Genomic DNA, 26,867 nt, shown 5'->3' with positions numbered 1-26,867 from the left:
GATAATGCACCTGTTTAGTAAGCAGGAGATCCTGTGATCGAATGCCAGTCTGGCACACATTTTTACTCGTTGCCACTGATTCCGTTTAATGTCCTGATACAGTTGATATAAGTAATCCCTTTCCTTTCTCTCTTCTCTCATCCCCCTCCTCCCCCCCCCCCCCCCCTCCACCTTCTATTTACATATAATGTATCACAGCTGTGGATTCTGCTTGGTACCTGTTCCTTTGGACATGTCCAAAAGAACAGACACCAAGCTTTCATGTAATTCATATAAATGATTATTATTTGAAATGTATGGTTGGTTCAGGTGTTGGTCAGATAATGTTGTGGAAGCTGCACAATATTTCAATGAAATAGCTGCTCTTCATCTTCACGTGACTCACCAATATATACACTGCCTTGCTAGAAAAGTGCAGGCACTAAAGCATGGGGCCATAATGTCATTGTCGATGAATCATAGAGTTGGAGAAACAGATTACGGTCTCCACATGCATGACATGGGAAAAGTGCGACCGCAAATCACATCCCAGTGCTCGTGCGGACAGTGTGTTGGTGACCAGTTTCATTGTGGGGACTGGGGATTCATTTGCCTAGGGTTGATGATGCCTTAGTCATGCCAATACTGGTTCCCATGCCTTGCTGAGCTGAAATCCTCTGTCTCTGTTAATCAGGTATCTCAACTCCTTCTTTAATGATGGAGTCCCAGTATGTGGAAGCAGACAAAAGGATCTTTGTGTCTCCGTAGTTCGTGCTATGTCCCATGTCAAGACAGTGTTCAGCAACAGCAGACTTTTCTGGCTTACTCAGTATGGTGTGACGTCTGTGTTCAGCACATCTGTCCTTAACATTGCAACACGTCTGGCCAGTCTATGATTTTCTGCACTGGCACAGGATTTTATATATCCCTGGCCTTCTTAGACATAGGTTGTCTTTTAATAGAACCCAGCATCATTTGAACTCATGCTGGAGCATGGAAGACACATTTTGTGTGATGTTTCTTGAACGACCTGCTGATCTTAAAGGACACGCCACCGACATAGGGTACAAAAACCATTCTTGTGGATTTCTCCATGTCTTCAGGATGTTTGTGAAGTTTAGTGCTTGCAGATTGAAATGCATTTCGAATCCGTTTATCAGAATACCTGTTTCGCACAAACACAGAGTGAAGATGACCACATTCGACTGATAAGCTCCCTGCATCTGAGATAACTCTAGTCCTATGAACGCCTGTTCATAATAAGTCACTGCACTGAAATGGGTGATGGCAGACCCTGTGACCCAAGGAACCATCTTCTTTTTTGCAGATCAAGACATCTAAGAATGGGTGATCTCCATTTTTCTCCACTTCTGTGGTGAAGCAAATGCACAGATGGAGGGAGTTAAGGTGTTCCAGAAATGCAGGAAGTGTTTCTGCCCCATGTGGCCATACTACAAAGGTGTTGTCCACATACCTCCAGAAACATTTAGGTTTCAACACTTCTGACTGAAGTGCTTTTACCTCAAAGTCTTCCATAAAAAGGTTAGCTACTATGGAAGATGTCATCTATGACGGCCTTATAGCCCCACTCTTTGGCGCCTGCAATTTTCTAGTGAGCCAGCATATATATCGGTGAGCCACTGCAGCAACACATCAGTAAGCATCTGAAGTTGATGAGCAGCTGTCTTGTTGAAATATTGTGCAGCTTCCACAACATTATGCAATACAATGTCAGTGAATCAATGAAGCAATTATTTCATCGGGAAAGTCTCAAACAGCACAGTTGAAATGTAACTGATCAGAGGACAAGGAATGTGTCTTGGCCCTGTAATGAAAGGGAAACTGGAAAAGCAAATGGTCAGCAGAAGAAGGGGCCAGTTGTATTGGTGTACAGTGGCTTGGAATCATACATAGATTTGGCGTAAATGAGAAAGAGATGATTTTAGGCACAGATGATTCTCAGTTGCACAGCCAGTTACAATCGTAGAAATCTTATTGTATTTCTTTAATGTACTGTGCTGTCATTATTAGGTAACAAGGTGTACTGGAGGCCTGCCAAATTACAGTTTTGTCGGAGTTAAAAACTGCTTGCCAGGTCTAGTTAAACTCTGCTCACATTTATTCCACTATCAGCAGCAAGTCCCGCTTCACCCAAATGTTGGCTTTGAGAAGCTGTAAGGCAGATTCTGAGGCATTGCTCAATGGGAGTCCATTATTTTAATTTATTGAAGTGTCAACACTGTGAGTTTAGAACACAGCCCCAGTAACCTGTTGCTTGGGTAAGAAATTGTATGTCTCATAATTAACAGCTTTTACTTCAGTGATGCTATGTTATACAGTTTGTATGTGTGGTGACATCTAAAATTTTAGTCCACAAACCATTATACAATGCTTGGTGGAAGGTGCTTCATGCCAATATTAGCCATTCACTGGCCAACTGGATTCATATGAGTGAGAGAAATTGACTGTCAGTGTGTCTTTATATACTCATCGTAATCTCTTGGCTTATTTTGCTGGTCCCTACAAGAGGCATATGACAGGAGCATTAGTTCTGTTATCACAGTGTACCTATACATTAAAGGACCGAGCAGGGTTTCATGTAAACATTGCCACATTTATATTACAATTACCATTGGAGTTCTCTTGTGTATATCAATGACCTTTCATCAGTAACATTACCAGATGCCAAGTTTGTTTTGTTTGCCGATGATACAAACATTGCAATAAATAGCAAATCAAGTGTAGTCTTAGAAAGATCAGCCAATAAAATATTTGTGGACATTAATCACTGGTTCCTAGCCAATTCTTTGTCACTAAACTTTGAAAAAACACACTACATGCAGTTCAGAACTTGTAAGGGGTGTCCCAAGAGTATATGTCTAACATACGATGACAAGAAGATAGAAGAAGTGGACAGTGTTAAATTCTTGGGATTACAGCTTGATAATAAATTCAACTGGGAGGAGCACACCACAGAACTGCTGAAGCGTCTTAACAAATCTCTGTTTGCAATGCGAATTTTGTCAGACATAGGGGATATAAAAATGAAAAAGCTGGCATACTATGCTTACTTTCATTCCATAATGTCACATGGGATTATTTTTTGGGGTAATTCATCAAGCCAAGCTAAAGTTTTCCGGGCACAAAAACGTGCAGTAAGAGTTATATGTGGTGTGAACTCAAGAACATCCTGCAGAAGCCTGTTTAGGGAGCTAGGGATACTAACTACTGCTTCCCAATATATTTATTCCTTAATGAAATTTGCCATTAAAAATATATCACTTTTTCAAACCAACAGCTCAATTCATGGAATCAATACTAGAAATAAGAATAATCTTCACAAGGATTTAAAGTCACTTAGTCTTGTACAAAAAGGTGTGCATTATTCAGGAACACACATTTTCAATAACTTGCCAGCAGCCATAAAAAGCTTAACAACCAATGAAATTCAGTTTAAGAGAAGCCTAAAGGATTTATTGGTGGCCAACTCCTTCTACTCCATTGATGAATTTCTTAGTAAAACCAACTGATTTGTATGTAAGTACAACATAACTTCTGCACAATTTCAGTGCAGTAATGTGTTCATTGAAAATGTGTGTGTGTGTGTGTGTGTGTGTTAGTATAATCTAACTTCTGCACCATTTCAGTGCAGAAATGTGTTCATTGTAAATAAGTATTACAGTAGTTGTATTACCTTATAAATAAATAAAAAACTTTTTTATTTTAAATTCAGTGCATTAGTATCTGTAAAATGACTCTTAGTGTTCATTAAAAAATGACGATCATTCCACTTGGGACCTGTGGAATGGTACATTAGCTTATTTGTTTTAGTTGTAAATATTTGTCATGTATTGTTGTTTTTCTGACATGTTCCACATCCTGGAGGACCTCCTCACTACAGATCAATTGGAATGAAAGTAAATCTAATCTAATCTAATCTAAACATCTCTGTAACATTTTCATGTGGGCAGTGACTTGTTGTGCACACTGTTTGAAGATGGTATCTTTCTTCATTTAGTGTCATTATGTCCGAGCTTTGAATGTACTCAAAGATCTTGCAACAGAGAGGCTGTATAAATGTTGGGCTGTAATCCTTTGTATCTATTCTCTTACATTTACTATAAACAAAACTATGGCACTAGTACTCCTTGCACAGTTGTTTGTCTGTCTGGATTACTAGGTCAGTGTATGTTGTATGAATCTGCAAGGTGTATGCTACACACCTACACACAAAGTCTACATAGGCTAAGGTAATATTAAACCAGTCTGTCACTAGAATCAAAGGGTCTTGGTAGGTGGATGATGGAATTTTGGGAGCGTGGAAGGGCAGAGGGGAGGGAAAGAGTGCGGGGGGGGGGGGGGGAGGGGGGGGGGGTTTGTAGGTGTGACCTCTCACTACGATATATTATTGACTGACATGCTAACAACTATAACAACTACATTGAGATTATGGATGACCAGATATGGAAGGTAGGTGTGGTGAACATGAAAGACTGAAAAACATAGTTCGAAGGATTTTGTATGAAAGAAAAGGAACGTGTTGAAAGTAAAACTCAGAAGTATTACCAGAATAAGGGAAAGGAAAACTATACATAAGGTATCCTACAGGATGCTTTATCAGCTGCTATGAATCTACATCTACATGACTACTCTGCAATTCACATTTAAGTGCTTGGCAGAGGGTTCATCGAACCACAATCATACTATCTCTCTACCATTCCACTCCCGAACAGTGCGCGGGAAAAACGAACACCTAAACCTTTCTGTTCGAGCTCTGATTTCTCTTATTTTATTTTGACGATCATTCCTACCTATGTTGGTTGGGCTCAACAAAATATTTTCGCATTCGGAAGAGAAAGTTGGTGACTGAAATTTCGTAAATAGATCTCGCCGCGACTAAAAACGATGTGCAGTTAGTAGCTCAGTTTAGTTTTGGCCTTCTGTATAAAACATTGAAATATGACTTTTAACCATGGTGCATAAAAGAACAAGATTGCACTCTTTAAGCATTTCTCTCATTAGTAACTTCCATTTCATGCCCAGAAATGTGTGTCTGCAAAACTGCTTTCTACACTGTTGTTTGAATGGTATGAATTCCTTGTGTCATTATTTGATATCTCAGGGTATTTAAGTAGTTTTCAAAGGTATTTAATATGTTCTTTTATTTTTATAATTGACAGAGCCGTGTAACTGCTGGAGTTGTTGGTAGTATAGTCAGCCTGCAAGCCCAAGAAATTGCCCAGGCAGCTGAACGATATGCTGAACTGCAAGCAGAACGAGAGGTATGCAATGCATAATACTGGTAAATATGTATTGTGGAAGGAAAAGTACCTCCTAAGTAACAGTATAATCAAATAAAGATTTGTTAAAACCTTGTACTTGTTGGTGAACAGATCAGGTCTTGCTGTCCATAGTTGATTGTAATGCAACTACCACACAGAGTACAACAAAAAGGCTCAAACAAACTTTTAAAACACATTTCTCACATGTAGAAGAAGACAATATATTAAATGAAATGAATAGAAACACTTTATTTCCCTGTTTGAATTCGTTTTCTAGGTACCAAAATAGTACATCAGTCATGGGAAACACACAGAAATGGTTTATACTAGTGCACACTGCGAAAAAGTCTTGCCTGAATTGTTCAGAATTCTGTGCACGTGTTCAGTCACTAATGATCTTGTCAGTAGGATGTTAAAATCTAATCATATTTTTTCCCCCTTAAGTTCACAATTTGTCAACAGTCTGTTGACAGTGTACAAATGTTGGAACATACAGCTCATCCTGTGCTATCTAAGAAGAGATATTCAGTCACTGATAAAATTATTAATGCAAGTATTTTGTTAGAGAGAAGATTTAACATTGCATTACTTTAAAACAGAATTGGAACTGCTACACATTGTTCCTGCCTTGTATGTGACATGTTGATTTTTGTTTCATAATTGATACTGCCTCTGTTATTACAGTTTTTAGTTGTTAAAATTGCTATCCCTGTTTTTACCTTAGGTTTCTGGAGCAATACCACCAGTACCAAGTGGAAGAACCTTGGTGGCTGTAAATCGCCAGAAAGCAGCACTGCAGGAAAAAGTGATGCAATTGACTGCTGAGCAAGAGAAAGCACAAGAGGCTATGAACAAAGCTGTACAACGTCTGCATCAGCTGAAAGAGTCCAAAGAAGAAGTTGAGACAGCACTTGCAGACAAGGAGAAATTAGAAACAGAGGAGAACCAAGTGTAAGTGTCACTGACTATGTTGAACCCATTTGCTGAATGTTTCAGTGTATTTGGTTCTCCCTTTCCTCCTCTGTAACTGTACCAGATGCTGTTATGTTGTCATTAGTTTTCTTAACTGTATGTGTGGAAAGATCCAAAGTACACTGCTTACTGTAAATTGAAGACCAATCAAAATCAGAGTAAACAACGCAAAAAAATGGCGCAGATGGTTAAAGCTAAATGGAGCCAATGCACACATACAGTTCATCAATAAAAACAATAAAATAAAGGTATATTTTGTAAAAAGATATGTCAATCCAGAGAGTAGGGAATGAGCTGCATTAATGCCATTACACAATGTTTGTTCAATCTGAACAGCAGTGAAAATGTAATAGTAATGCCACATGCTGCTAATATGTACATAAACTATTTCAGTCAGTAAGTTTGTCTTTTGTATCAGGAAACACTTTGCAACTCTCACAGCCTCATAATATTTTATGAAGCCAGCCAGCTGTCAGTCAAGATCATTTCATACATGCGTCAGAATGTTAAGGTTCTGAAATCTGACTGGCCACTCTTTTGTTTGGATAATTGTTGACTACACAAGCTCCATGGTGACAGCTATTATCATATTGGAAAATTCATGATGAGGGGACATTCTCGAAGTTTCTTCACCATCTACATTTACATCTGTACCACTGTAAAGTGCATGGCAGAGGATATGTCCCACTGTACCAGTTATTAGAGCTTTCTCCCATTCCATTCACATATGAATCATAGTGAGAATGATTGCTGCTGTAGTTAGACTAACCTTGTCCTCAATCCCTGGGAGAGTGATATATAGGAGGTTGAAATATATTCCTAAATTCATCACTTAAACATGGTTCTAGAAATTTTTTAAGTAAATTTTCACAGGATAGTTCATGTCTATCTTTAAGCGTCTGTCAGTTCACCTCTTTAAGCATCTACGTGACGCTCTGCCATAGGTTGAACAAACCGGTGACCACTCGTGCTGACCTTGGTATCCGTTCAGTATCCCCTGTTAGTCCTGTTTGGTATGGGTTCCACACATTGAGCATTATTCTTGAATGTGTAATTTTGTAGACTGATTGCATTTCTCTAGTATTCTACCAATGAACTGTAGTGTACTACCTGTTTTTCTTATGACTGAGACTATGTAATCATTCCATTTCTTATCCCTTCAAATTTTTCCGCCCAGGTATTTGTACGAGTTGACTGATTCCAACTGTAACTCACTGATATTATAGTCAAAAGATACTACATGTTATTGTTTTATTAACAGAATAACTTTAAATTTTTGAATATTTGAAGCAAGTTACCAATATTTGAAATCTTATCAAAATCTAAGTGAATATTTTTGCAGGTTGTTTTAGAGAGTACTTAGTTACATATAACTGTATCATCTGCAGAAAATCTTAGGTTACTTTTAATATTGTCCGCTAGTTCATTAACATAAACATGGACAGCAAGGGTCCCAATACTCTTCCCCGGAGCACATGTGAAGCTAATTCTATAGCTGTTGGTTACTTTCTGTCCAGCATAACTTGCAGTGCTGCCCCTACCCAAAAATTCTCAATCCAGTCACAAATTTCACTTGATACCCCATAAAATTGTACTTTCGATAACAAGCAACAATGCTTTTCAGGAATCAAGGAGTACTGCATCTATGTGATTGCCTTGCTCAGTGGCTTTCAGTATGTCTCATGAGAAAACTTTAAGTTGGGTTTCATGTGATCCATGTTTTCAAAATCCGTGCTGGTTGGCAAGGAGGTCATTCTGTTGGAGATACTTCATTCTGTTTGAGCTCAGAATATATTCAAAGATTCTACAACAAATGGATGTCAGCGATACTGGGCAGTAGGTTTGTGGATCGATTCTGCTACCCTCCTCATAGACGGATGTACCCTGTGCTTTCTTCCTAATATTGGGTACAATTTTTTACAAGAAATGTATGGTAGATTATGGTTAAGAGGAGCTAACTCAGTTGCAAATTCAGTGTAGAATCTGATAGGAATTCTGTAGTGCCCTGGATCTTTGTTAAATTTTAATAATTTCAGCTGCTCTTCAACACCACTGACACTAATATCTACATCTACCTACATATTCCACAAACCACTGTACGGTTCATTACAGAGTGTACTTTGTACCATCACTGGTCATGTCCTTTGTTGTTCCACTCACAGATAGAGCGAGGAGAAACAACTGTTTAAAAACCTTCGTATGAGCCCTAATTTCTCGCATCTTATCTTCATATCTGTTACATGAAATGCATGTTGGTGGCAGTAGAATGGTTCTGCATTTGGCCTCAAGTGCTGATTCTCTAAGTCTGCACAATAGTGCCTTGCAGAAAGAGCATTGCCTTCCCTCCAGGGATCCCCATTTGAGTTCAGAAAGGACCACCATAATACTTATACACTGATCAAATCTGTGGGTAACAAATCTACCAACATACCTCTGAATTACTTGGAGGTTTCCAGAATGAGATTTTCACCCTGCAGCGGAGTGTGGCACTGATATGAAACTTCCTGGCAGAAGCTCTTCTGTGAAGTTTGGAAGGTAGGAGACGAGGTACTGGCAGAAGCAAAGCTGTGAGGACGGGGCGAGTCGTGCTTGGGTAGCTCAGTTGGTAGAGCACTTGCCTGCGAAAGGCAAAGGTCCTAAGTTCGAGTCTCAGTCCAGCACACAGTTTTAATCTGCCAGGAAGTTTTATACTTGGAGGTCTTCCTTCAGTCTGACCTGATGGGGATCCCAAATACTTAAATAGTACTAAAGAATGTGTCACACTAGTATTCTGTAAGCCATCTCCTTTATGGGTGAGCTGCACTTACCCAGAATTCTCCCAACAGAACAAAGTTGAGCGTCGGTCTTCCCTACTACCAGTTGGACATGCTCATTCCATTTGATATCACTTTTAATCAAAGGTACTGTGTCAAGCTACACCCTATTAATGCTGTATCACTCATTCTTTTCAATAATACAGGAATTAAATTGGGGCAGTACTCCTGATTTTGAAGATTTGAAAACAGAGTTAACCATATTTATGCATTTTCTTTGATACCCTCAATTTCAGTTCCTGTGTCATCTTGAGTCACTGGACACTAACTTTGGTGCTACTAACAGTCTTTATGTATGACCAGAATTTCTTTGTGTTTTGTGAAAGATCTTTCTGCAATATTCTGCTGCAGTAGTCATTGAAGGCTTCACACATTGCTCTGTTGACAGCCGAACACATTTCATTCAACAGCTCCCTCTTTGTAGTCCTCTATTTTGTCTTACATCTGTTATGCAGTAATCTCTGTTTCCTTAGAAGTTTCTTTGCAGTAACTATATACCATGGAAGGCCCATCATGTCACAAACTGTTCTGCATATATGTCTATCCATTGCAAGGTGAAGTATTCTTCTAAACTTGAGCCATAGTTCCTCCACATGCTACTGTCCTGAGCTAAAGATTTAAAATTCCTCACTGAGACATGACACTGATGCTTCTTTATCTAGCTTACTGAACATATAAATATTTCTATGTGTTTCAGTTGCCCATTGTACTTTGGTAATTGTTGTTGCTATTATTGCTTCTTAGTCACTGATACCAGTGGACAATGTGGACACCCTCAAAGAGATCAGTTGTGTTTGTTGCCATTAAATCTAATGGTTTTCTATCATTAGTGTGGTTCTGAACCACGTATCCTATGTAGTTTACAGAGAAGGTGTGTAGGAATGTTTCACAGGATGTCTTGTTACATCCATCATTGACAAAACTGTCATTATCTCTTTTGTTTGTTGGATGTTGAAAGTCTCGTTACATGATTACAGTTTGATTGGGACTTATGTACTAGTGAAGTGAGGTTTTCTCTAACATTTTTCTTGTGTTCAGAGGTGAGTACAGTGGTTGATAGGAGAATCCAATTATAATCCTTTATGTCAACTGCTCCAGTATGAATTTCTAATATCCTATGGCAATTGAATGAACTGAAATTTTAGTGGCAAAATTTGCAGTTTTTTAGACTACTGCATAAGTAACATATTATTATCAAAGAATTATTACATGGCATGATCCACAATATATTTCTCGGGACACTGTATTGACCAGTTTGGTTACCAGATTATTTTTATTTATTTACCATCTTTTGTAGTACTGAATGTAAATTATAGTAGGCCCACAGAATTAAAATAAATAATTTTTGTATGTGGCCAAATTCAGGAAAACCAATTACAACTCTGCTATTAGAAAGAAGCAAGCAAGTTCATAAAACTTTGTTTCAAAAGCGTTCAAAATTTCACGTATGACTGTTACAAAAGAGAAAAGAAAAATTATATTAACAAGTTACTTATAAATTAAAGTGTATAACAAGCATAGAACAGATCCAGCTTGTGACAAGATAATAATTATTTTACCAATATTATTGTTTTTTCCTTTCTTCTTCCTGCTACCACTGCTCTTACAATTTCCATCATAATTAATGTTAAATATATAAAGATTCTAACCTTACTAGTTATAATCATATACAACGTGTACAACTTTGCTTCCGCCATTTGTCGATAGGTGGCGACAGCGGTAAGTAGTGGTCAAAAGAAACGGATCGCAGTTGTCTGGCAGTTAGCTAGGACCTCAGTCAACATAACTTCATTCAAACATTAGTTGATTTGTGTCTGCATCATAAAGATGTTCTTGATTGAAAATGTCAGTTTACGAGCCTAATTCTTGTCATTTGCAGGAGGTGTTACTGTTTTGTTTCAATATGAAGAAAACAGTCACTGCGTCTCATTGAATGCTCTCAAGTATGTATGGTAAAGATGCTATTAGTGAAATAACATGTCGTGAGTGGTTTCAACGCTTCAAGAATGGTGATTTTAACATCATAGACTGGCATAGTGGTGGAAGAGAGAATGTTTTCAAAGTTGCAGAATTGGAGACATTGCTGAGTGAAGACTTGTGTCAAACTCAAGAAGCATTGGCACAATTAGTGGGAGTGACACAGCAAGCCATTTCAAAATGTCTCAAGCCTATGGGCATGATTCAGAAAGAAGGAACTTGGGTCCTGTGTGAGCTGGAACCAAGAGACATTGAACGGTGTTTGTGTGTTTGTGAACAGTTGCTTCAGAGGCAAAAATGGAAGGGATTTCTGCATCACATTGTGACTGGGGATGAAAAATGGGTTCATTACGATAATCCTAAATGCAAAAAATCATGGGGATATCCCAGCCATGCTTCCACATCGACAGCCCAACCAAATATTCACAGCTCCAAGATCATGCTCTGCATTTGGTGGGACCAGCTTAGCGTCGTGTACTATGAGGTGTTAAAACCAAGTGAAACTATCACGGGTGCTCATTGTCAAATGCAATTAATGCATTTGAGCAGAGCATTAAAAGACAAACAGCCACAATATAGTGAGAGGCACGATTAAGTGATTTTGCAGCATGACAAGGCTCGACCCCACGTTGCAAAAGAGGTCAAAATGCACCCCACCCACCTTATTCTCCAGACATTGCTCCCTCTGACTATCACCTGTTTAGATCAATGGCGCATGGCCTGGCTGACCAACACTTCCGATCTCATGAAGAAGTCACAAATTGGATCAATTCGTGGATAGCTTCAAAAGATGAACAATTTTTTCGACCCGGTATTCATACACTGCCCGAAAGATGGGAGAAAGTAGTGGCCAATGATACTTTGAATGATACTTGTGTAACCAATTTGTTTCATTAAAGCCTCAAATGTTGGGGAAAAAATGGCAGAAGCAAAGTTGTACACCTTTTATATATATACAGACAATTAGTATCTATAATTTTTTTTTCCCCACACCTCACCAGCACCACTACCATTATTCACTTCATTCTCTTTCTACTTATGCTAGATTTCTGTTGAGATGATTTCTACACTACCCACAAATCCTCTTTCCTCATCCCAGCATTTACTCCCCATCATTTCATATAGAAGGAGAACAGACATTTCAGAAAGCACGAGCTTATCTGTCAGTCATGTTTTTTGGTTGAGTACTAACATTTTGTAATTTATTGTTTGTGTTATATAGGGTGATTTTTTCCAACTGTGTACAAACTCAGGGATTGGTCGATGAGAGGATACGGAACAAAAAATATCTAATGAACTTATGTCCAAAAATGCATTGTTTCCATGTTAGAGACCATTTATTCAATCATACATTGTTACAGAGACTGCAGCCTAATTCCCGCTGTACGATGCAGCCACAGTTACTGTATGTGTTGAAAACTATTTCTGTGTGGCTCAATGTACGCGTGTGCATGCCATAGCATGTCCTGTCTCTCATGTTCACATAGGCCAGGCTGCATCGGAACAGTGTCAAAGGCAGCATGAATACACTGCTTCAGTGTCTCCACATCTGGAATGAGCTTTGCATACACAATACTTTTGAGATGGCCCCATAACCAGAAATCGCATGGGCTGAGATCCAGTAAACAAGCAGGCCATGCAAGTGGAAAACACAATTGAGATGTGTCTGGACATTAACAGCAAAGAGGGCTGTAGCACCATCATCTAGCAGCCACATAACCCTTGGATTCAACAATGGCACTTCTTCCAGTAGGGGAGGCAAAGTCACCTGCAAGAAACACTGATAGTTTTGGCCTGTCAGGTGGCATGGAAGGAGGACTGGTCCCAAAATATGGTCACCAATTATCCCGACTCTCACATTTGGATGGCACCGATGCCGATGATTCGCTGTCACCATACCATGGAGGTTCTGCATACTATCCTACAGATGACTGTTATGGAAGTTGAAGATACGGCTCCATGTAAAATTGGTCTCATCTGTGAGTAGGATGGATTACACAAATCCTAGAATCATGGTTACCTAATGAAGAAACCAGTGACAAAACTGCCCTTGAGGTGGAAAGTCTGTCACTAATAAGCTCTGCTCATACTGTAAGTGATAATTTTAGTAACAATTCTCATCGAGAATGTGCAACGTGGTCGTCTGGCTTACCCTGTATTGGGGGGCAATTGCTTGGTACTGACATGGCAGTCGCATTCTACAGTGTTAATCACTTTTTCCTCTACAGTGTTAATCACTTTTTCCTCCGAGTCTGGTATCCAAACATTTGGGGTATGTCCTTCATGATTTTCTGCTTCCTGAAATGACCCTGTCTCAGACAAATGGCGAAACACTGTTGCAAATATTTAATGCCCATTGCTATTTGCCTTTCTACAAGTAAACACCATATCGGCAAGCTCTCAATTCGAATATGGAACCATTGTGTACAATGCTGTATCACATCCACTACAAGGTGAGTCAGCAAGAGAAGTGAATCAGGCACAACATTACCAATTACTATGGTAGGAGAGGATGCTAGGTCATGACATATGAGAAACAGTACCACCCTCTAGAAGGAAACCATGCGTACTGTAATTGTGGCTGCATGGTACAGCACGTATTAGACCGCACTCTCTGTAACAAAGTGTGATTGAATAAATGGTCTCTAGCATGGAAACAATGCATTTCCAGACATGAGTTCATTAGACCTTTTTTGTTCCATATCCTCTCATCGATTAATCCTTAGAGTTTGTACATGATGGAAAAAATCACCCTGTAATTCTGTTTCTCACAGTTATATTTGTTACGTGGACAGCCCTTATTGTAGCAATGTGGTTTGTCATTTAGTAGTTCCTTTGTCAGACACTACAAAATGTACAAAACACAGTACTCATCAAATGCAGACATCTATGATTATCATTTTTCTGACAGACTCATGGCACTGAAAGTAAATTTTCTGCAATTAGATTAGTCTCTTATTTCAAACTATATCATGGATAAGAAGTTGATTTTGCTTTTACAGTATATTGAAAAAGCTGCAAGCCCTTGTGGTTATAAATGAAACTTTAAAACAGCAAGAACAGCAGTTCCGTGAACAGTGTAAATCTGAGCTCACTCGCTTACAACAAATGGTTAGGTAAGCTATTGCACAAGTGCTGCTATTTTCTGCTAAGTAGACAAATGTAATACATTATTTATAGTTACCTGGGCTTTTTTTGTGTATACTTGGTTCATTCCTAATTTTGGAAATGGAAATGCTGATACAATGTAATGTATAGAACACAGTTTCGGGATCATAATTTAAACATTAATTATTTCTTGTTTGTTACTGTTGTTATTGGTCATGTAGAGAAGATGCTTATTTTAAGAAAGCTGTTGACCTTTTTTTCCTTGCGAAACGAGGTATAAAAGTTACAGGACATAACTGCTGTGACCTGAAAGTATTGCGCAAAAATAATGCACATCAGAGCTAATTAAGCTGCAGTGAATATCATTCTTGAAGCAGTGGAAAGTCAAACATAGGGAATTCCAGGTTGGAGTAACAACAATATTATGAAAAGGATAGATTGCTATTCGCCGTAAACATTTTTCTTTTCTGAAGAAATTTACATATAACAGTGTTTTCGATGTGGCTGTCTGCATCTCAGCGTGTCATCTTTACAGTGAGTAGCTATCTCTCCTTTTCACAATATTGCAGTGGAAAGTCAGGTAGATTATAAATGAAAAGCACAATATTATGGTCACTGTAAATATTAATTTATTTTGTTAATCAATGGAAGGAACCCATTCATGTTTTCGAGATAGACATATGTTCTGTAAATGTGATACAAGACAAAATAAATTGCAATTTTAGCTTACCTTTAGCAGTTTCACATATCATATAAACAATTTATGTAAAGTAACAATGGTAAAACCAAAAACTGTTGTTAATGAGTACAACAATAGTGAAACATACTATATGGTAATTAAATTAATTCATTTTGGTGTGACAATACTCTCACATTTAAAGTAGTAAACATTAGAGAAAATTTGTGAAATATAATTTTCTTCATCTGTTCCTTCCTCACGTCAAGAGAAGGAAAGAGGACTACTTAAATTATGTTCAAATCTGCTCATTTGACTTTTCAAGCAAAGTTTACACATCTTACAGTAGACTGTAATACAGAAAGCATAATTACTTACTTTCAAAATAATTCACAGGTGATATCTGAGGAACTTTGATGTGATGTATGAGCTAAATCATTTTTGTCGCACCATGGTAATTCATCACGTAATCAACCTAATATTGTAACTGAGTAGTTTTGAAAAGACTATGGTGTCTTTCAGAGGGAGGAGAAGAAAAAGGCACATATATGTGAATAGCTGACCCATCTACCAGCAGTCCCAGATACATAATCTAGCAAGCTATTAACATAGATCATGAGTATTAACAGTCTTAACTAAACACATTCAAGATACTAGAACTCACTTTCACTTTTAACATCTTGTCCCCATTTAGAATGACCTATTAGGCATTGTCTGTAAGCAATAGTTATTCAGTTTGGAGTACTGGTCTAGTATTCTGTAAGAAATCACATAGCTATTCAGTAAACAAAATTTGTGTGCATCGGCTATTACCCAGAAGTCAAGACAAACCACATAAATCTGATGGCACTATCTACAGCCTTCTGGTCTTTGCTAAGGGTGAAACTAGCTTCAAACAGCATCAGCTTCTGAAGTGCATGATGATTCCTATATATGAGTTCGTTGGTCTCCAAAAGTATTGTCATAAATGAGTATCAGACGTTTTGCACAAGTCTGCAACAAATCTTTTTTAGTTGTAGTCATTAGTCTTGTAAATCTGTCACACAACCTTTGAACTGGTATCCTTAATTTAAGTGACAGTTGGCTGGCACCCCACAAATGAAGTAATTCGTCTGTATGTATGTTTCTTGAGATGTTGGATGTCATTTTCACTTGGGATGCAAGCTTTTTTTGGGAATGTATTTATAGTTTGTATCCAGATCATTTTTTTGCGTTTTTGATAACGTAAAATAACCTCTTCAGAATAGTATTGGCCAGAGGTTATGTTATTCATATGCGATAATGTCAACTTGAAGTGAAATACTCTTGTACTACATAGCTCTTAAACTGTTTGTGTGATTTTCAGGACTTTCATGTATTTCAGTTAACAAAAGTTTTAATATTTTGAAAACATTAATTCTTGCATAAATCCAGCATGTTCATATAATGGCAAATTAATAAACAGTATTATCTCTGCTTCCTTCACTTTTGATAATTATATAAAATATTTCTCTTCATTAAACATTTTTTAAAGTTTCCAGTAAGACAGGGCCACGGTTTATAAAATAAAATTTGTCAGCATAATTAAATTGTAATACTTCGCCAACAAAATATTTATTTCCACTCTTCAAAGTAATTAAAATAACCAAACATCACAACTGACTGAAGTTTGTCATAACACAGTCACAGTATTTAGTCTTTTTCACAGACAACCATTCACTATGAGGTGCAACATACAGACTGGACATTTTTAAAGTGTTTATATTATTTCTCTATTTGTTGTTGTTGTTGTTGTTGTTGTGGTCTTCAGTCCTTAGACTGGTTTGATGCAGCTCTCCATGCTACTCCATCCTGTGCAAGCTTCTTCGTCTCCCAGTACCTACTGCAGACTACATCCTTCTGAATCTGCTTAGTGTATTCATCTCTTGGTCTCCCTCTACGATTTTTACCCTCCACGCTGCCCTCCAATGCTAAATTTGTGATCCCTTGATGCCTAAGAACATGTCCTACCAACCGGTCCCTTCTTCTCGTCAAGTTGTGCCACAAATTCCTCTTCTCCCCAATTCTATTCAATACCTCCTCATTAGTTATGTGATCAACCCATATAATCTTCAGCATTCTTCTGTAGCACCACATTTTGAAAGCTCCTATTCTCTTATTGTCTAAGCTATTTATCATCCACGTTTCACTTCCATACATGGCTACACTCCATACAAATACTTTCAGAAACGACTTCCTGACATTTAAATCTATACTCGATGTTAACAAATTTTTCTTCTTCAGAAATGCTTTCCTTGCCATTGCCAGTCTACATTTTATATCCTCTCTACTTCGACCATCATCAGTTATTTTGCTCCCCAAATAGCAAAACTCCTTTACTACTTTAAGCGTCTCATTTCCTAATCTAATTCCCTCAGCATTGCCCGACTTAATTCGACTACATTCCATTATCCTTGTTTTGCTTTTGTTGATGTTCATCTTATACCCTCCTTTCAAGACACTGTCCATTCCGTTCAACTGCTCTTCCAAGTCCTTTGCTGTCTCTGACAGAATTACAATGTCATCGGCAAACCTCCACGTTTTTATTTCTTCTGCGTGGATTTTAATACCTACTCCGAATTTTTCTTTTGTTTCCTTCACTGCTTGCTCAATATACAGATTGAATAACATCGGGGATAGGCTACAACCCTGTCTCACTCCCTTCCCAACCACAGCTTCCCTTTCATACCCCTCGACTCTTACAACTGCCATCTGCTTTCTGTACAAATTATAAATAGCCTTTCGCTCTCTGTATTTTACCCCTGCCACCTTCAGAATTTGAAAGAGAGTATTCCAATCAACATTGTCAAAAGCTTTCTCCAAGTCTACAAATGCCAGAAACGTAGGTTTGCCTTTCCTTAATCTTTCTTCTAAGATAAGTCGTCGGGTCAGTATTGCCTCAAGTGTTCCAACATTTCTACGGAATCCAAACTGATTTTCCCCGAGATCGGCTTCTATCAGTTTTTCCATTCGCCTGTAAAGAATTCGTGTTAGTATTTTTCAGCTGTGACTTATTAAACTGATAGTTCGGTAATTTTCACATCTGTCAACACCTGATTTCTTTGGGATTGGGATTATTATATTCTTCTTGAAGTCTGATGGTATTTCCCCTGTCTCATATATCTTGCTCACCAGATGGTAGACTTTCGTCAGGACTGGCTCTCCCAAGGCCGTCAGTAGTTCTAATGGAATGTTGTCTACTCCGGGGGCCTTGTTTCGACTCAGGTCTTTCAGTGCTCTGTCAAACTCTTCATGCAATATCATATCTCCCATTTCATCTTCATCTTCATCTACGTCCTCTTCCATTTCCATAATATTGTCCTCAAGTACATCGCCCTTGTATAGGCCCTCTATATACTCCTTCCACCTTTCTGCTTTCCCTTCTTTGCTTAGAACTTGGTTTCCATCAAAGCTCTTGATATTCATGTAAGTGGTTCTCCTTTCTCCAAAGGTCTCTTTAATTTTCCTGTAGGCAGTATCTATCTTACCCCTAGTGAGATAAGCCTCTACATCCTTACATTTGTCCTCTAGCCATCCCTGCTTAGCCATTTTGCACTTCCTGTCGATATCACTTTTGAGACGTTTGTATTCCTTTTTGCCTGCTTCATTTACTGCATTTTTATATTTTCTCCTTTCATCAATTAAATTCAGTATTTCTTCTGTTACCCAAGGGTTTCTACTAGCCCTCGTCTTTTTACCTATTTGATCCTCTGCTGCCTTCACTATTTCATCCCTCAAAGCTACCCTTTCTTCTTCTACTGTATTTCTTTCCCGCATTCCTGTCAACTGTTCCCTTATGCTCTCCCTGAAACTCTGTACAATCTCTGGTTCTTTCAGTTTATCCAGGTCCCATCTCCTTAAATTCCCACCTTTTTGCAGTTTCTTCAGTTTTAATCTACAGTTCATAACCAATAGATTGTGGTCAGAGTCCACATCTACCCCTGGTAATGTCTTACAATTTAAAACTTGGTTCCTAAATCTCTGTCTTACCATTACAGGGCTATTACAAATGATTGAAGCGATTTCATAAATTCACTTTAGCTCCATTCATTGACATATGGGCACGACACACTACAGATATGTAGAAAAACTCATAAAGTTTTGTTCGGCTGAAGGCGCACTTCAGGTTTCTGCCGCCAGAGCGCTCGAGAGCGCAGTGAGACAAAATGGCGACAGGAGCCGAGAAAGCGTATGTCGTGCTTGAAATAAACTCACATCAGTCAGTCATAACAGTGCAACGACACTTCAGGACGAAGTTCAACAAAGATCCACCAACTGCTAACTCCATTCGGTGATGGTATGCGCAGTTTAAAGTTTCTGGATGCCTCTGTAAGGGGTCGGTCTGCAGTGAGCGAAGAAACAGGTTGAACGCATGCGGGCAAGTTTCACGCGTAGCCCGCGGAAGTCGACGAATAAAGCAAGCAGGGAGCTAAACGTACCACAGCCGACGGTTTGGAAAATCTTACGGAAAAGGCTAAAGCAGAAGCCTTACCGTTTACAATTGCTACAAGCCCTGACACCAGATGACAAAGTCAAACGCTTTGAATTTTCGGCGCAGTTGCAACAGCTCTTGGAAGAGGATGCATTTAGTGCGAAACTTGTTTTCAGTGATGAAGCAACATTTTTTCTTAATGGTGAAGTGAACAGACACAATGTGCGAATCTGGGCTGTAGAGAATCCTCACGCATTCGTGCAGCAAATTCGCAATTCACCAAAAGTTAACGTGTTTTGTGCAGTCTCACGATTTAAAGTTTACGGCCCCTTTTTCTTCTGCGAAAAAAACGTTACAGGACACGTGTATCTGGACATGCTGGAAAATTGGCTCATGCCACAACTGGAGACCGACAGTGCCAACTTCATCTTTCAACAGGATGGTGCTCCATCGCACTTCCATCATGATGTTCGGCATTTCCTAAACAGGAGATTGGAAAACCGATGGATCGGTCATGGTGGAGATCATGATCAGCAATTCATGTCATGGCCTCCACGCTCTCCCGACTTAACCCCATGCGATTTCTTTCTGTGGGGTTATGTGAAAGATTCGGTGTTTAAACCTCCTCTACCAAGAAACGTGCCAGGACTGCGAGCTCGCATCAACAATGCTTTCGAACTCACTGATGGGGACATGCTGCGCCGAGTGTGGGAGGAACTTGATTATCGGCTTGATGTCTGCCGAATCACTAAAGGGGCACATATTGAACATTTGTGAATGCCTAAAAAAACTTTTTGAGTTTTTGTATGTGTGTGCAAAGCATTGTGAAAATATCTCAAATAATAAAGTTATTGTAGAGCTGTGAAATCGCTTCAATCATTTGTAATAACCCTGTATATAATCTATCTGATACCTTTTAGTATCTCCAGGGTTCTTCCATGTATACAACCTTCTTTCATGATTCTTAAACCAAGTGTTAGCTATGATTAAGTTATGCTCTGTGCAAAATTCTACCAGGCGGCTTCCTCTTTCATTTCTTAACCCCAATCCATATTCACCTACTATGTTTCCTTCTCTCCCTTTTCCTACTGACAACTTCCAGTCACCCATGGCTATTAAATTTTCGTCTCCCTTCACTACCTGAATAATTTCTTTTATCTCATCATACATTTCATCAATTTCTTTGTCATCTGCAGAGTTAGTTGGAATATAAACTTGTACTACTGTAGTAGACGTGGGCTTCGTGTCTATCTTGGCCACAGTAATGCATTCACTATGCTGTTTGTAGTAGCTTACCCGTACACCTATTTTTTTTATTCATTATTAAACCTAATCCTGCATTACCCTATTTGATTTTGTATTTATAACCGTGTATTCACCTGACCAGAAGTCTTGTTCCTCCTGCCACCGAACTTCACTAATTCCCACTATATCTAACTTTAACGTATACATTTCCCTTTTTAAATTTTCTAACCTACCTGCCCGATTAAGGGATCTGACATTCTATGCTCCGATCCGTAGAACGCCAGTTTTCTTTCTGCTGATAACAACGTCCTCTTGAGTAGTCCCCGCCCGGAGATTCGATTTCTCTTTTTAAAATTACAAAAAATAATTACAACAGAGCTCTGAACAAAATGGCAGTATCTTCTAAGGGTACCTGGCCATCAGGTAATGTTATCAATGTGACCAGTGCTATACTTACGCTGTTCAGGTGCAAAAGCCAGCAATGTGCTCGAAATTTCTTAAACGCCCAATTTTTATAGTTGTATGCAATGCTACCCTGCTCCTGCAATGTAAAATAAACAGCTGCTAGGGGAGAGGTAACTTCTGTTGCTGATTTGATGCATAGGCTAGTACAGAAATATGTTTAATACCATGATTGTTCAGACTTTCTTGATGCAAGTTTATGTATATTGATCCGCCTGCTGAAACTAATAGGTCTACTGTATTGTGTAAAAGGTAATACAGTAGAACTTTGATTTTAAGTTCTCTGATTTTATGTTTTTCATGATTCTACACCATAAATTTGTAGCCCCTGTGAAAAACCCATAAGATCAGTGCTAAAAATTCCCCCATTTTATGTTTCTTTCTAGAAGGGTTTACTCGATTCTACACTCCTATTTGACATCTTGCGTGACTTCGTTTCATTTTCTTCCTGTTGACATTTGATGTGACTGAACAAGTTATAAGTGGTGCAAAGGGCAGACGGTTCGCACCATGCGTGGTGGCATAAGAGTTAAGGGAATGTTTTAGGCCTTTGCAGAGAATGGAGATGTGAGATAGTAAATGCTGACGTAATGCGTAATCGGTGTTGCCAAGACAGCTTGCAATGTTTAGCTACACCGCACAGTGATGGGTCGAATACGTTTCACACTACTTTTTGCAGGAAGCGGCTATCGATTTTGTGCTACAGCACCAAGTTGATATTTATGGCTGTCTTAGTGACAGGAGAATCTCGATTGCAGCAAGAACTATTTAGAGAAATATATATGTGGTTTTACAACATGGGAAATATTTGTGACAAGGAAGAATGTGAATGTTATTGCTCATCATTTCACTTGCAGCAACTGAATCTGTCCTCGTAGGTTCCTGCCTAACCACACACTCAGAAATCACCACATATTTGGAAGTAAACAGTGAAGTATTTGTGACAAGAGACACTATTAATTTTATTGCTGCTCATATTACTCAGAGGAATGTAAGCTGTCCTCTTAGGTTTCTGCCTAACCACGCACTCTGATATCACCATACATTAGGAAATAAACAGGCAAATATATATTTATTTCATCCTCTAACAAGACAGAAATGTTTAATAACATCAAATAGTGCATAACATATTGTATTACAATCATAACAAAGTTCAAGAACATGATGATAATGCTAAGTTGAAGAAAAATTTTCGCAAACTACGAGTTGCGAATCTATAACCTTGAACTCAGCTAACCATAATGTTATCCATTTTGCTAGAGCTTATTTTTCTGAATTTTGTTTTGTGCATTAGTTATCATAAAATCTCTTCAAGCCTTACATCATTGATGCTTTATTAATTGACATTTAATGATAAGTGTGATGTATTTGTGATATACTTCCAATGCACTGTTGCTTATAAACAGCATACTACATGCATATGTCACACTCTATGAAGGAAATAAACAATTGAAATTCACACAGTTCACACAGTGGTTGTTCACAAGTGCTCACAAAAGTTGACAGTTGAAAGCCCACTAGTAATGTCATCACTGTGGAAAGTAGTGTGAAGCTGCACACTGCCATTGGAAACCTGGTTCTGTTGGAAATGTTTCCTAAATCTGTTTTGAACTTTGTTTCTTGTGTCTGTTTCTGTCCACAACGTCAGCAAACATTTCTCAGTGTATTCGCATTGTCAGCAACACTATTTGTTATATTGTTTTCGTACTGCCTGCTGTGTTGTGTCATATCTAGAGACAAGGAAACTGTAATATGTGCTGCTGCATTATTAGTACTCGAAGGGTCACACAAACAAAATGAAAGACATTGTTGATGTTCATTCTTTTTTTTATTAATTTATTGTGACGTGTGACCTGAAGGCCATAGTATCTCTCAATGTTTTGTAGTTGTAGAGAATAATGATGCATTTATTAAAGAATTTCGTAATTGATTTTAAAACTATGATATTAGTTTGATGTAGAGTTCATGTAGTAGTTGGTAATGGTCAATAAAATTGGATTAGTTGCCGTATGAAATCAATTTGTTGGTGCTTACAGTCATTGTCTTTGGCGAGTGAAAACATACTATAGAACAACAGGTGGGAAAAACTTCCTACATATGGGAACTGAATATGGAAGACAGTTATAGTTTGCATAATTTCACTTGGATATCATCTAACAATTTTGAATTTCTGGCAAACATGATATCACCGTTTCTTAAAAAAAAATTCAGGAAAGCATTTACAACCAGACATGCAGTTAGTCTTAGTTTTTTTTGTCAAAAGGAGATTCATTCGAGAGCCTTCAATATTTATTTCACATTTTGAAATTAACTGTGACATACGACCTTATTTTCTTTTCTACACAGTCTTTGTTAGTATTCTACCAAATGTAGCAGCAGTTTTCTGCAGAATGTCTTGCTTTATTGCTGTTCTTCTACTGCTTGCTTCATATATTCCACAATCAGCCTTCAGCCCGGTACAACAAAAACAACTCAACAGTCTGCTGCTTTATTCACTGAGTTTCTTTTTTTTTCTGGAAAAACTTACTATAGCAAGAGGAAACATAAACATCTAACAACTGCATACAACAGATGACACAATGTGACATATAAACATACACTAATGCCATGCAGCAGTGAGGCGCCTGAAACATTGCTTCTTTTGATCTGTACTGACACTGATAGGGATACATGTTTTCGTGCTTCAAAAGATGTTTCCAAATGGTGTCCACATTCACCATGTTCAACAGTTTTGGCTTTTTCTGGGTTAACACGAAGGAAAGATGTCCCAAAAACATATGTTTTGATGTATAATTTGCAGTCATAGCATGTTGTAAAGTAGCTTGATTACCTTGTACACAGATATCAATTTCAATTTTATGGCGAGTTTTCACTTGCTGTGAAATATCTGCAATTTTTTCCCCTCATTATTGTATAAACATTGCATTGTACATTTCATTTCCTTCACTTCTACAGATTTTGTATAATGTATTGGTGAGGATTACAATTTTTAAACATATCCGCCAATTATGTATGTTTTTACTTGTGTTTGGGGGGTTTTAATGTGTTCCTTGATTCTGTATTTCCTCAATTTTGTACCGAGCAAGGTGGCACAGTGGTTAGACACTGGACTCACATTCGGGAGGACGGTTCAATCCCGCATCCAGCCATCCTGTTTAGGTTTTCCGTGATTTCCCTAAATCGCTCCAGGCAAATGCCAGGATGGTTCCTTTCAAAGGGCACGGCCGACTTCCTTCCCTGTCCTTCCCTAATCTGATGAGACCGATGACCCCGCTGTCTGGTCTCCTTCCCCAAACAACCCAACCTCAACCCCTCAGTTTTGCCTTTTTTAGGGGTGGATCACACGGAAATGTAAAATAGGGGTTTCACTTTGTTTGACTCTGAAAACCAGGTGTGTTCAATATTGTGTGCATATGTGGAATGTCAGATTCTGGATAAACTATAAAAACTGTTGAACAAAGATATAAAGAACACAAGTTTTACACTCAATTCAAGCAGCCTACTGAATCAGCTGTCAACTAAGATTGTTTCTCCTGTAAATATAAAATTAAACATGAAGATACCATCATTGTGGTACAGATGATGAATGTCTGGGTCAGAGCAGTAAAGGAGACAACCAAAATTAGTTGCAGACAATGTAATCAAAGGCAACAGTGGCTTCAGCTTAAGTTAAATGTGGGATCTGGCACTTAGTTTGCTTAAACTGTGTCAGAAAACTTCTGCGCTCGCTCTTTGCTCATAGATAATTCCTATTGCTCTGGACAAAGAATATTGTCTTGTAGCCTTCAGCTTACCTATTTTTTTTTATGTTTTGGCATTGCATTTTTGTTGCTTTTCAATTTCTGTTGGCTATTGATTTGTTTAACGACTGTGGAAAACATTCACTTGGGTGGTGCACAGCATGCGCCATTCATAGTTTGGTTGGTGTCAAAATGATGATCTGTGCTTGACACCTGATGAAAACAACTAGATAAGCTGTTAAAATATTTTGTGTATATAAAATGACAACTCTGCTGCAAACTCAAAAACTTTTGAACCATGTTTAGTAACATTTCATATGAATCTCTTTCTTCCCTGATAATAATAAATACATTGCTCAGCTCTCAATCAATTACTGGCAAACTGAAGTAGGCATTTATTATGAGGACCGTCCAATAAGTAATGCAACGCATATTTTCCCAGACAGTTACGGTTGGAAAAAATGTGGAATAATTGTGGGACATCATGGATTATTCCCCCTTCAACCCCTATAGTTTCATGATGATCTGATAGGTGGCAGTGCTATATAACTACAAGACCTGACAATGAACAAAAGCATGGTGAGTTGTTGAGCAAGGTGTCTGTCCTCATTGCAATAAAGTCGCGCAGAAGTGTCCGATCTCCCGTGTGCCAGCTGCCCACAAATATACAGACACTTTTATGTCAGGTGATGCAAACAAACTTCTTCTCCGTGACAACACAGGACCTCATACAAGTCTGCACACCCAAGAGCAGATCACAAAGCGTCATTAGACTGTTCTTACTCATACACCCTACAGCTCAGATATCGCACCTTCCATCTGTTAAGCCCAATGAAGGATGCACTCTGTGGAAAGCAATATGTGGATAATGGGTGTTTATTGATGCATCAAGATGTTGGCTCTGACATCAACCATTAGAGTGATACCGCACAGTCATACAGATCCTCCAGTAAGGTGGCGTAAGGCCATCACATTGAATGGAGATTATGCTGAAAATATGAATTTGTAGTGTTTAGGAGGCGAAATTTCAGTACTGCCAAAATACATATTTAGAAGTGAAAAAACTGTTTCTGGCATTTGAAGATATTAGTTGCTTCATTAGGGAGAAAAGAGGGGTGGATTGGACAAGGTTAGAAGGGAAGGGCAGTTCCCTTAGAATCCAGGATGAGAGGGACCCAACTGTTTTGAAGACAAGGGCAAACAGAGGTGAAGTTTTTTTCATTTTTAAAAAATTGTGTGTCAGCAGTCTGCAATTTTGAGTCTCGAGGCTTAAATACTCGCTAATTTGATGTTAGTTATCATTCAGCATGGCCAGGTGACGTGTTATATTTTATTTTATAGAAGCCAAAGTACAACACTTTTGGTTGTTATGTCATTAAAATTAATTTAAAATATAGTACAAATATAAGATAAATAATTTTCATATGTGTTCGCATTCAGGAAAACCAACTGTACCTTTGCTGTTAGGAAGAAGTAGGATTCAAAACTGCTTCAGACCAGTTTGTAAAAATTCGTTTTGAAAGTGTTCAAAATTTCATTTATGAAAGTTACATGAGAGAAAAGAAAAAATAATAATTTACTTATTAATTTGTACAATGAGCATGTGGACAGCTCCAGCTTACAACATTTTGTGACCGTGATTATTTTATAAGTGTAATACAAAAATATTTTATTTTGGCTTCTACAGAAAAAAAATGAGTCTGTAAACACCTCCATTACCAAAAAGATCAAGAAGCCAGATTCTTCAAACAGAGTTGGTGTAAGTAACCGAGCATCTCTTGTAAACCAGAGCTGTAAGAAATGAGAAGGAAATTTGTGAAAAGCAGTTGTCATTTTTCATGCAAAAGTTTTTTAAGGCAGAACTAGGACTTGAAACTGGTGAAGAGATTGTGAGATTCTACAGAACAATTGCTCTAGTTTTACATTTGTAGTAGTGTAGTCTACAGAACTTGACAACAATATCATTAAGGTCTAGGTATATGATATCAGTAATTCTCACAAACGGACTGTGAATCGTAAAGATATTACAGTTACTGGATGTAAAGATTCATAAACAGTTTAAAGACAGCTGTGCATTGATTTTGATGCAACAAAGTGATTAGACAGAAAATGCACTTAATATGTCGCCATTTTCTTTTCCTTTTGCTGAAAGCAAGCATTCTG

The 26,867-nt window shown here is 38.2% G+C and overlaps 1 protein-coding gene across 2 annotated transcripts in view; it reads left to right on the top strand.

Moving 5' to 3' along the window:
- LOC126187858 (coiled-coil domain-containing protein 93) overlaps positions 1 to 26,867 on the top strand; it is an 81,596-nt gene that overhangs the window by 40,672 nt on the left and 14,057 nt on the right. For both annotated transcript variants that reach the window (XM_049929173.1, XM_049929172.1), the window contains 3 exons: positions 5,160 to 5,261; positions 5,986 to 6,212; positions 14,026 to 14,139. In XM_049929173.1, coding sequence (XP_049785130.1) covers positions 5,160 to 5,261; positions 5,986 to 6,212; positions 14,026 to 14,139 — 443 coding nt within the window. The remainder of the gene's footprint in view (positions 1 to 5,159; positions 5,262 to 5,985; positions 6,213 to 14,025; positions 14,140 to 26,867) is intronic.

This window comes from Schistocerca cancellata, chromosome 5 (assembly GCF_023864275.1).
Source record: "Schistocerca cancellata isolate TAMUIC-IGC-003103 chromosome 5, iqSchCanc2.1, whole genome shotgun sequence".
Taxonomy (NCBI): Eukaryota; Metazoa; Arthropoda; class Insecta; order Orthoptera; family Acrididae; genus Schistocerca; species Schistocerca cancellata.
This window is presented reverse-complemented; position numbering and strand designations above follow the sequence as displayed.